General features: G+C 37.4%; 1 protein-coding gene across 1 annotated transcript in view; it reads right to left on the bottom strand.

The window, feature by feature from the left end:
• The window catches only part of PKD1L1 (polycystin 1 like 1, transient receptor potential channel interacting), a 173806-nt gene that overhangs the window by 86986 nt on the left and 74094 nt on the right, over positions 1–12726 (bottom strand). The window contains exons 25-26 of the mRNA XM_056138434.1: positions 11282–11494; positions 9824–10066 (exon numbers count right to left, since the gene is read on the bottom strand). Coding sequence (XP_055994409.1) covers positions 9824–10066; positions 11282–11494 — 456 coding nt within the window. The remainder of the gene's footprint in view (positions 1–9823; positions 10067–11281; positions 11495–12726) is intronic.

Here is a 12726-nt window from a genome sequence, read left to right as displayed (position 1 = left end):
GCTGGACTAGAGCTGTTACTGACTGGATTCCACGGGATGTCAAAAGACCGCGTGGCCGCCCACCTACCAGATGGTCAGACTTCTTGGTCAAGATCATGAACAATCGGTTTGAGGCCCTTCATGTTCCCAGAGCGAACAGATGCCATTGGGCTACACTAGCACACCACAGGGACAAATGGAGACGTTACTGGCGCCTGCTCGAGCAAATCGACGACTAACGGGAAGTTAAGTGATTAAGTGATAAATTTTAGGAGTGTTTGCTCCATTTCTTTGAAGAATGTCATGGGTATCATAATAGGGATCACATTGAATTTGTACAGTGCTTTGGGAAGTATTGACATTTTGATAATGTTAATTCTCCTGATCCATGAACAGGGGATATTTTTCCATTTTATTGCGTCCTCTTTTATTTCCTGAAGCAGTGTTCTATAGTTTTCTTTGTACAGGTCCTTTACTTCCTTAGTTAAGCTAATTCCTAGCTAGTTGATTATCTAGCATACAATTGTGAACGGGATTGTTTTCTTCATGTCATTTTCTTCTCTCTCACTATTTGCGTATAGGAAAGCCATGGACTTTTGGGTATTGATTTTATAGCCTGCCACTTTACTATACAAGTCTATAGTTTCTAGGAGTTTATTGGTAGAGGTTTTAGGGTTCTCTAAGTATAGTATCATATCATCTGCGAATAGTGAGAGCTTAATTTCTTCCTTTCCTATTTAGATGCCCTTAATATCTTTTTTTGGCCTAATCGCTATTGCAAGTACTTCCAGTACTATAATGAACAGTAGTGGAGAGAGTGGGCATCCTTGTCTCGTCTCTGATCTTTGGGGGAAGACTCTCAGTTTTTCCCCATTGAAGATGATGCTTACTTTAGGCTTGTGGTAGATGGCTTTAACTATATTGAGGAAAGTCCCCTCTATCCCCAATTTGGCGAGGGTTTTCATCATAAACGGGTGCTGGATCTTGTCAAATGCTTTCTCTGCATCTATTGATATGATCATATGATTTTTTCTTTTCTTTTGTTGATATGATGGATTATGTTGATTGATTTTCAAATGTTAAACCATCCTTGCATCCCCGGGATGAATCCCACTTGGTCATGGTGTATGATCTTTTTGATGAGTTGTTGAATTCTATTTGCTAGTATTTTGTTCAGAATCTTTCCATTCGTGTTCCTCAGGGGTATTGGCCTGTAGTTTTCTTCTTTTTTTTTGTGGTGTCTTTGTTTCCTTTTGGTATTAGAGAGATATGGGCTTCATAGAAGCTGTTTGAGAGAGTTTCTGTTTTTTCAATTTGCTGGAAAAGCTTGAGAAGAACTGGGAATAGGTCCTCTTTAAATGTTTGGAAAAATTTGGTAGTGAATCCGTCTGGACCTGGGCTTTTGTTTTTGGGAAAACTTTTTATTACAATTTCAATTTCCTTGATGTATATAGGTCTATTCAGGTACACTAGATCTTCTTGATTCAGCTTTGGGAGATTATAGGAATCCAGGAATTTATCCATTTCTTCTAGGTTCTCTTGTTTCGTGGCATACAGACTTTCAAAGTAGTCTCTGATGATCTTTTGAATTTCTTTGGTTTCTGTTGTGATATCTCTATTCTTATTTCTGATTCGGTTTATTAAGGTTGTCTCTCTCTTTTTTTTTTGTGAGTCTTGCTAGTGGTTTCTCTATCTTGTTTATTTTCTCAAAGAACCAGCTCTTGGCTTCATTGATCTTTCGGATTGTTTCTTTGGTTTCCATGTCGTTGATTTCTGCTCCAAGTTTTATGATCTCCTTCCTTCTGCCCAATTTGGGCTCCTTCTGTTGATCCTTTTCTAATATCTTGAGCTGTGAAGTCAAGTTGTTTATGTACCTCCTTTCTTCCGTTCTGAGATATACTTGCAGGGCTATAAATTATCCCCTTAATATGGCTTTAGCTGCATCCTATAAGTTCTGGTAGCTCGTGTTTTTATTCTCATTTGCTTCCAGGTATCTTTTGATTTTGTCCTTGACTTCCTTCCTGACCCACTCGTTGTTCAGCAGTGAGTTGTTTAGTTTCCACGTATTTGATTTGGTTCTCCGTGTCTGTGTGTGATTCACTTCTATTCTCAGTGCATCGTGGTCTGAAAAGATTGTTGATACTATTTCTATCTTCCTGATTCTATGCAGGTATGTTTTGTGGTCTAGAACATGGTCTATTTTGGAAAATGTTCCATGCACACTGGAGAAGAATGTGTATTCTTTCTTTTTGGAGTGTAAAGCCCTGTATAGGTCTATAAGTCCTTTCTCTTCTATTTCTTCATTCAAAGCCATTGTTTCCTTGCTGAGTTTTGTTCTTGTTGATCTATCTAGAGGTGATAAGGTGATGTTGAAATCTCCAGCTACTATTGTGTTGCTAGCAATCACGATCACGACCATCCTGTTATTCGTTGATTACCTCGAGCAGGCCCCAGTAACGTCTCCTTCGTCTCCAGCTACTATTGTGTTGCTAGCAATCACGATCACGACCATCCTGTTATTCGTTGATTACCTCGAGCAGGCCCCAGTAACGTCTCCTAGCCCTGAGATATTTTTAAAAAGTGCCATATTCAAAGCTCTTTCAGATTTAGGAGAGTGAGACCCATCATTGTTACTGGTATTTGGCATATTGGGTACGCCACGGGGAGTTTACCAGACTCTGCCGTGTGGGCAGGTTACATTCAGTAGCCTGCCAGTTAGTCCAAAGTAGGAATGAGATAATAAGATGTCATAATAAGATGTCGCGCAGCTGCGAATGTGGCTGCGCACTTCCGGGAGCTGGGTTTTATAGTCTCTGGGTCTTGGCCATTGATGGGATTACACGGTGCCAGGGGACCAGTTGGTGGGCATGACCCCTGCCTACTGGAATTTGGAGGATCTGGGTGGAGGATGCTCAGCCCCGATTCGAGCAGGCTTGGAGATCTAAGCCCCGGGACCCGCATGCCTTTGTTCCTCTGCCAGTACCTTCATGCGTGTGGAGAGAGGTCTCAGCATGGTGGTGGCTGGTCCTGGAGGTCTTCGGCTGCCGGAGCCCTGGTCGGGGCATGGAGGGAAACTCAACCCGCTCCCTCCAAGGGGTCCCGGTGAGGACAGCCAGGCACGGGGGCAGGAGACTGCGCTGTTCTCTTCCGGGAGCTGGGTTTTATAGTCTCTGGGTCTTGGCCGTTGATGGAATTACATGTGTAATCCCCTGGCGCCGTGCCATCTTTCTGTAGGAGTTGGTTGTGTTTATATGTGTTTTCCTTATGATCTTACAGGAGCCCCTTTATTCCTTCTTTCAGATTTCTTTTTGAGTCTATGAAGTTCCTGAGCTGTTGTTTATCTATAAAGTGGAGTATTGTTCCATCGAATTTGAGTGAGAGTTTAGCTGGATAGAGAATTCTTGGTGAGGCGTTCATTTCATTGAGTTTTTTCACTATATCCCTCCATTGCCTTTGGGCGTGGAGGATTTCCTCTGCTAGGTCTGCTGTGAATCTAAGACCCCTTAGATACTCCTTTGTATGTAATTTCCTTCTTTGATCTTGCTGCTTGTAATATTGTGTCTCTCTCCACAGCATCCATCGTTCTGACTATGATATGCCTTGGAGTGTTTTTACTGGGGTTTCTTTTGGCTGGTATACCCCTTTCTGGCTCCTTGGATCTGGATGTCTGCATTCCTTAACTCTGGGAACTTTTCGGCAATGATTTCTTTGACTGTAGCTTTTTCACTGGGGTTGTCTCCCTGTCCTTCTGGTACTCCAATGATTCTAATGTTGTTCCTCTTGGTGTCATCACCTAGGTCTCTGATTGTCCTTAGAGCCATTTTGAGGTCTTTTCCTATTGCTTGCTTTTCCCTATGGGATTTCTGTTGCTCATCTTCAAGCTTGCTGATCCTCTCTTCAGTTGCACTTATCCTATTGCTAAGGGCACTTACTGAGTTTTTAATTTCAGCTACTGAATCCTTCATTTGTGACACTTCTTTTTGTAACTTTTTTATTTCTGCTCTCATTTCTTCCTGTATTTTCTTGACTATCTGTTTTATTGTTTCTTTCATTTCTTCTTTCAGTTTTCTGGATATCTCTCCCATTGATTCTTTGAGTAGATCCTTGAACATCGTCTGCATTTCGTCCTGGAATTCTTTATCAAAGAGAGCATAATTGTGGACAAACTTGGTTGAGGATTCGGGATTCTTTTCTTCGTATTCTCCTTGTAATAGAGATTTGCGCTGTTTCTTCGTGTTGTTTTGGTTGTCTAGAGGTAAAACCCTGAAATCACAGGTACTGTTCCCTCTTATCGTGGGAAAGGATTTTGTATAAGGTTGGTTGATGGTAGCCACCCTTCTCCCTTTTTAGAGTCTGACCTTCTTCTCAGTCAGGCATTATTCTTTGTTTTATAACGGACATTGAAGTTTTGGAGGAGGTACTCTTTAATATTGAGCTTGTATGTCTTATTTCATACTGGTCTTTCTTTTGTTAGAAATGGAGTAGGTGAATGAAATATTGTTGTATTGTCGTAGAGGTGGTCAGAAATTTTTGGTCGGTATTACGTGACAAAGGGTGGGATGAAAGTCCTGAGTGCTCCGACTGGGAAATATAACTGCAGCGGCCTGCCCTGGAGAAGGCCACGCCCACTTCTGGGAGGCCACGCCCCTACGTAGTGGCCACGCCCCTGGCCTGGCCTGGGGTCACTCCCACCCAGGATCCTGGAATGTAGGGGCAATGGGCAGTCCGCAGCCGTGTCCTCCGCTGGAGTGTGTCTGTTGGGCGGGTAAAGGCACGTGGAGCTGGGGGGGAGGAGCAGCAGTCCCGGCTCCCCCTATCCACCTGGAAGGGAGGGGCGGATGAGATGATGGGTAGTCCTGTGGAGCTGCGGTCGGTGTCCCCCCTAGTTATTTAGTTTTAACAAGCAATATAAAATCATTTTGTGCCTACTAAGGAAGCAACCTTGCAGGATGGGTGGGAAACTGGAGACAACGGTGGAGCAAAGGTCACACTGGTGGTGGAATTGCTTTTGGAACATTGAATGCCCAAAACAACTTTGTAAACCACAGTATTTAAATAAAGTTAGAAAAAAACCCATCTGGAAACCAAACAACGTGCTGACAAATAACTAATGGACCATAGAGGAAATATAAGAATAAATGAAAAGATTTCTCTGAACAAGTGAGAATGAAGAAGTAAACTATCAGAACCTATGACACTCTTATAAGGGGAGTACTAAAGGGGAAGTACATAGCAATACAGGCCCACACGAGGAAAAAAGAAAAAGCCTTTGTCAATGACCTAACCATACTTCTGGAAAAACTAGGAAAAAAACCAAAAAACTAGTTTTGAAGTCAGTAGAAAAAAATATTGTAAGAATTGAATCAGAAATTAATAATACAAAATTGAGAAAAACCACACAAAGGGCAAACAAACAAAAAAACAACCCAGGAGCTGATTTTTTTTCAGGAGCTGATTTTTTTGAAAGAATAAAAAAAGAAAATTGAAAAATGATTGGTTACACTAATGCAAAAAAAGAGAGAGAGAAAGCTCAAATAAATCAGATGAAGGTTGTGATGGCAGAAATCACAAAATACTTCAGAAGTACAAAATATCATAAGAGGATATTACAAATAACTCTGTGCCACCATAGAGTGGCAACCTGGAAAATCTATTTAATGGATGAAATCTTGGAGAAATAGAACCTTCCAAGGCTGAATCAGGAGGAAGTAAAAAGCCTAAACAGTCAAATTTCAGGAAAGGAAGTTGAAACTATGATTAAAATTTTCCTAAGAATAAAAGTCCAGATCCAAATGGTTTCACTAATGAGTTTTACCAAACCTTCAGGGAAGTACTAGCCATACTCCTCAGGCTCCTTCAAAACATTGACGATAAAGGAGTCCTTCTGAACAGCTTTTATAAGACCAGCATCACCTTACTACTGAAAACAGATTTTAATAAAGGGATTACAGAACTATATTGAAGATAAACATTAATGCAAAATTCCTAAAATTTGCAAATCAAATAACATATCAAAATGATTATACACCATCCTCTAGTAGGATTCATACCAGAGATGGAAGAATATTTCAATAGATGCAAATAATTTATTTGCATGTCAATAAATGAAAAGTTAAAAACCAAACGATCATATCAATTGATCCTGAAAAAACTTGAAAAAAAACAACTTAGCATTTATGATAAAAACAACTCTCAATAAAATTGGGCTACACGGAACATTACTCAACATCGTAATTACTATTAAAGACAAACCCACAGGAAACATAGTACTAAATGGTAAGTACCTGAAAACCTTTACCCTGAGATAACGTGAGGATTTCCACTTTCACAACTGCTATTTATTACAGTCTTGGAAGTTCTAGCCACAACTAGGCAAAAAAAAAGAAACAAAAGGGATCTAATTTGGGTAAGAAGAAGCCAAGTTATCACTCTTTGCAAATGACAGGATAATATACACAGAGACTCTAAAAGGTTCACTAAAAACCCCTAGAAAGAATAGGCCAGTATAGGAAAGTAGCAGGCCATAGAATTATGGCCCGCAGAAATCTGAAACATTTCTATATACGAGCAATGAACTATAAGAGATAGAGACTAGAAAGTCTATTACGTCTAAAATAGTGCCTGAATACATCAAATAAATATAAAAATCAACAAAACAAAAGATGTGAAAGACTTATACCAGGAAAACTATAAATCACTTATGAAAGAAACTGAAGGGGACAACAAAAAATGGAAAAGTTTTTATGTTCATGAACTGGAATAATTAATATTGCCAAAATGTGTACTCAAAGAACTATATAAATTTAATGCAATTACCAGCAAAATCCTGAATATACTCTAGAAGGAATTAGGATGAACAAACACTACTACAATCTACACGGTAACATAAAACCCCAAGAACAGTTAAAGCAGTCTTAAAAAAAAAGAATTTTGAAGGAATTCACACTCCCTGACTTTAAACTATACTTCAATAAAGTAACCAACACAATATGTCATTGAAATAAGGATAGGCTAAGATCCCAGTGATAAATTCTCACTTATATGGACAAAAATACATGAAAAAGAAGTTCATAAAGTATAACAAGGAAAACCTCTTCATCAAAAGGTAAAACAAAAAAAATTAGACATATATTTCACACCACACGCAAAACTTTAAAGTGGATCAAAGACTTAGAAATTAGACTGGAAAACGTCAAGGAAATACATCAAAAAAAAACATAGACAAGGGTATCTAGGATTTGAACATTATTGAATGGGTTTTCAATAACCCAATTACATAGGTAAAGATAACAAAAATAAAATTAAGTGTAACAAAAAAAAGTCAAAAACTTGGTAACAAAAAAAAAGTCAAAAACTTTCTACATAAAAAAATAATTTCAGGTTTTCGTGATCATGGTATCTCACCTGCTAGGTAAGTATTTGATCAGTGTATAATGGAAACCCAAGCACAAAATTTGTAAGTCTACAACTGTACCTCATGGTATCTCACTAATAAAAATTTAAAAAAATAATTTCAGGCTAAAAATAAAAAGGCTTCCAACTTACTGGTAGACAATATTAGCACACAGTAATTAAGATAAAGGAATAATATTCAAAATCTATAAAGTATTCACAAAAACCCAACAGCAGTCAACAATAAAAATACTCCTATCAAAAATTGGAGAAATGATGAACAGATATTTCCATGAATTCATATGGATGTCAAATAAACATATAAACAGGTGTTCACTATCACTTAGTGTCCGGGCAATACAAATGAAGAATGGACCCTCATTCACTGTTTGTAGGAATATCATCTGGTCTAGCCTCTATGAAAAACAATATAGAAATTTCTCAAAAAAGTAAAATTGAAGTTTCCATATGACCTGCTTTGCAGTTGGTCCCATTTCTAATTATCTCCCCCAAGCCACAAAAACTTTAATTCAAAAATATAGATACATATCTATGCTCAATATAGCTCCTTGTACAATTTTCAGCATATGGAAGCAACCTAAATAGCCAAGGACAGATAAAGTAGTTGAATCTATACACAATGGGATACTATCCATCATAATAAAAAATAAAGGCATGTTCACAGCAAATTGGATGTGTGAAGTGGCGATATCATGATGAGCAAAATAAGTCAGAGGAAGGACAAATACAAAAATGATCTCACTTTGAAGTATACAGAGAAACAAAGGGTGTGAACAATATCTATTGCTAATAAACCTTGAATACTGGAATACAAACCTAAGAGTGTCAGATTTGTTGGGATGAGGCCAGGAGAGACAATGCATATAACGTGACTGGAAACACAAGAACATAGGTGGAGAGTCTCAAGCAAACTGATAGTTCTAAGAGAGTAACAATTTGCACTGAAATCATAAGTGTAAATCAGCAAATAATGTGGAGAAGAATGAGAGGAAAAGAAAGTCTCCATTGTGAGACTTCTTGTTACTGTTTTTGTCATATCGAATATGCTACAGGGAGCTTGCCAGGCTCTGTCATGCAGGTGGGATACTCTCAGTAGCTTGCCGGGCTCTCCAAGAGGGAGGAAGGAATCGAACCCAGGTCGGCCGCATGCATGGCAAATGCCCTACCTGCTGTGCTATCGCTCCAGCCCGTCTTTTACCTAAACTATAATAATAACTAAATAAAGAAAATAATATTTTTACAATTTTTTGGTTTTTTTTTTGCTTTTTGGGTCACATCCGGCAATGCACAGGCGTTATTCCTGGTTCTGCACTCAGGAATTACTCCTGGCGGTGCTCAGGGGACCAGATGGTATGCTGGGAATCGAACTCAGGTCGGCCACGTACAAGGCAAACGCCCTAGCCGCTGTGCTATTTCTCCAGCCCCAGGAAATAATATTTTTAAAATAATTATTTTCTCATTTTCTTGGTATGGATTTTTATAGTGAACAACAGGATCCAACTTTTTAAAGGATATAGCATATGTAATGAAGCCCTTGTCAGAAAGCTTACATATGAACATTCAGCTCTTCACACACTACACAATCACAGTTTAAGTTCTAATTTCAAATAAAAACCTGTAAGTTTTTATAAGATGTACATTTTGATCAAAATATATTGTGCATCATGAATGTTCATTCATCAGACATTTATTGGGTGTCTAAATGAGTCAGATACTTGAGTCCAGCTAAGTAGAGAACAGAGAACACTTCTTTCCACTAAACCAATTCCAGAAATCCTGGGGGTGTTCAGATGGTTTCCTAACGCAATATTTTAAAGCAGATGTTCCTAGAATTGGCAGTCTCATCAAATTCTCCTTTCCAATAACAACAAAGTCTCCAGTGGAGACGTTACTGGGCCCGCTCGAGCAAATCGACGATCAACGGGAGGGCCTTTACCTTTAACTTTATCTTTTTAATATTCCCTATGTTTCTGGACACCTTTACTGCCCTTTGTTCCAATCACTTGGTGACCAGCCTTACTGACTCAGCCTATATGCCCCTTCCTGGTGAAAGGAAGAAACAAGATGTACAGCCCATTCGTAAAATTTATTTAGGTCAAACTCTTCACTGATCAGAGAAACAGTCATATAAGCCTTGAGGTTACTTGTCTGGAAAGTCTGTGCGCCACATAATCCCATAATCAAACCTATTCTGGCTTTTGACTTACTAATCGAGTAAGCAATCCATAAGAATTGAGTGGCCCCAGTTACCAAGAATATTTATTTTTGCCGATGTTTTCTTCTAGGATAACTAGAAACATGTTCTAAGTGAGCACTCTCTTGGAACTCAACTATAAGTGCAAAGTACCATTCTAGTCCCTTTCTTCATTATTAAGACACAATTCCTGCACATTCAAGATAGTTAGAAGAGGCAATTCCTGCCTTACAGTACCTGACCAGGATCTTGTCCCTCTGGATATGGATTCTTCTTGAAGAGCATGAGCTGGCTGATAAAGAATGAACTCTCCATTTCTGTTGCAGAAGGACAATGAGTAGACTTGTCTGCAGGTACATGCACCTGGATGGAACCCAGGCTCTGCGAAGGGCTCTGAAATTCATGATGAAGCAGCACATGGAATTTCACCTGCTTGGTGCTTATGTAGAGATCACTTCCCTTGTTCAAACAGAGGCAATCCTGAAATAACCAAGGATCACTGAACATTCACAGTGCCAAACCAAAAGCAGAGGGGAGGTAGAAAAACTCAAAAGGTAGCTAGTTTTCCACTAGTTTGGATTCATTTGCTTAAGCGAACTTTCTTATAATATGAAAGCTTAATATACAAACTGTTACCATTTTCATGATGTATTTTTTATGGCTTATTATCATTTTCTGACAATTGCTCTGCATCTATGTGTATCTTAGTCCAACCTAAGAGGGTTGGAATACCTTTGTTATTTGCATTAGCACTAGACTGAAAATTTGAGTTCAGTATCTTAGAGGTTATTGCAGAGTAGTAAGTGTGAAGAAATTGATTCTAAATATATTTATTACTATTAATTGTCATGTATTAATTTATTACTATTAAAATCATTAAATCAGAAAGTATTTATTTGCTTATAATTTCAGAAACAATAGCATTTATTAAATAAATCAGTAGATCTAAGTGAGGGGGAGAATGATATGTGGCAAGAGAAAAAAAACCTGCTTTTACTAATTCTTGAAGTCGTGATGAATACTAATAAGTTGACCAAACAAACAAACCAACCAACCTTTATGAAACTCCCACAGTTATTGCAACAGAAATAAAACAAAACTTTAGGATTTTTTAGAGTAACAGCTAAAATACAATTATCATGTATTTTCATAATAAATAATTATAAGTCATATTATTTTATAAATGGATTATATTAATACTATATGAAATTATATTGTTAATATAATAATTTATTATTAATAATAATTGACTGTGGTTTGCCTTCAAAAACAGGCTACTTTTTGGCAATAAATAATTAATAAAATTATAATCTATTTAAATTTGTGGTTTATAAATAATCTGTTGTATTATCTGGGTTGCTTTTTAACACACTAGAAATAATTTACATTACTCACTTCAACAACAGAGTTGTCCTGAGAAATGACATTTCTCAGGAAAACACAGACAAAGTGAAAATTTATCAATATAATAAAATGATGGAACAGAAGTCAAATTTCATAAGAAATACAATATTCTCATTAACGACTAAAAATTCAAAATGAAAAATTTCCAAGTGCCAAATTTCCAACTGGAATAAGTATAGTACTTCAGAAACCAATTTCATTTTTGTCTCAAGAAGCAGTTACAAATACAGGTTAATATTGTAGATAAGGGGAACAGTTATATTGCTATAATGAGGAACAACGATGACTTACTAACAATAAATCTGAGATGATCTTATTTCCTTCTTCTCGTAAAGAGTTAACCCTTCTTGATTTTTCCTCCATAGATACTTCCAAAACTTCTGTTACAAGAAGGATGAGTTCACTCATAGATCTTTTGTCAATCGCAAACCTCGCTGAGTATTGGTTTTGTGTGAGCAGCATCCGGCTGTATTTGAGGATGTGAACTGCAGTCTTAAAACTTAACTATATGAAAAGAAAATATCTAAATAAAATGTTGCATGATACAGATGCATATACTTAAGACAGATACTGGAACTTCTGCAAACTGCTCTTATCCCTCAACTCAGACATTCTGTCCTCAAACGTACAGACCCACCCACTATTCCCAAATAAATGGGCTTTTTCTAATACAAAGTTCTCTCCTTACAATGACTTGCCCTATCTTTACTAGAAAAATTGCACTTCTCTCCCTCCATATATATATATAGTTACAATAAATGTTTTCATCTATGTTTATGCATACATAGTTACTGTCTCTCCACCACCACCACAACACTCAACCCACTCTTCCAGTGTCACTTTCAGACTATCCCGTCTTTTCTTCCCTCCCTCCTTCCCACCAATGACAAGGTTATTGTTATTGGTAACTTCTGCTTTGTATTCAAAGTTCAAGAGGTTATTGTTATTACATATGATCTGCTCCTTTGCTTTTTTAAAAATCATATATGTGTGTGATCAACCTGTTTTTGTGCTTTTCCTGCATTATTTTACTTAACACGATCCCCTCTAGCTCTATTCAAGTTGTAGGAAAAGACAAGATTTGCTCTTCTAGCTGAGTTGTATCTGCTTGTATATACTACAACTTCTTTATCTACTCATTTTTCACCAGACGTTGGACATTTGATTGTTCCCATATCTTGGTGTTTGTGGGTAGCACTTCAAACAACATAGGTGTTTGTTGAGTTACAGTGTTTAAGTTAATGTATCTGTGTACTAGTAGAACCAAGGAGTTTGTAATCGCTGTGTTATCATATAGTAGTCATATTATAAATTTTTAGAGGCTTTCTTATTGTTTTCCATAAAGGGTGCAGGAGAAATTCACACAAATAGTAAATACATGTTCAATTTTTCACCTTCCCACCAACACTTGCTGTTCTGTTTTTTTTCCCCAATATAGGCTTTTCTCAGGTGATGAGATTGTATCTTGTTGCTGTTTTAATTTGTGTTTCCCTGATAACAATTAATGGTGAACATGTCTTCATATTGTATTGTTGGTTTTGCAAGTGTGTATATGTTTTAGACATTAATCCAATGTCAGATCCATGATGTGCAAATATTTTCTCCTATTCAACTGGCTATCTTTTCATTTTTACCCATTTTAATTAACTTTTTAATATGATGTGAGCTAACTTTTTTGTGTTTGGCTTTTTCTCACTATCCTTCAACCACTCCACTAATTCCATTAGCTCCTTTTT

The sequence above is a fragment of the Sorex fumeus genome, unplaced genomic scaffold (genome assembly GCF_029834395.1).
Source record: "Sorex fumeus unplaced genomic scaffold, SorFum_2.1 ptg000128l, whole genome shotgun sequence".
Lineage (NCBI taxonomy): Eukaryota > Metazoa > Chordata > Mammalia > Eulipotyphla > Soricidae > Sorex > Sorex fumeus.
The sequence above is the reverse complement of the archived record's forward strand: the minus strand, read 5'-3'. Positions and strand labels throughout refer to the sequence as shown.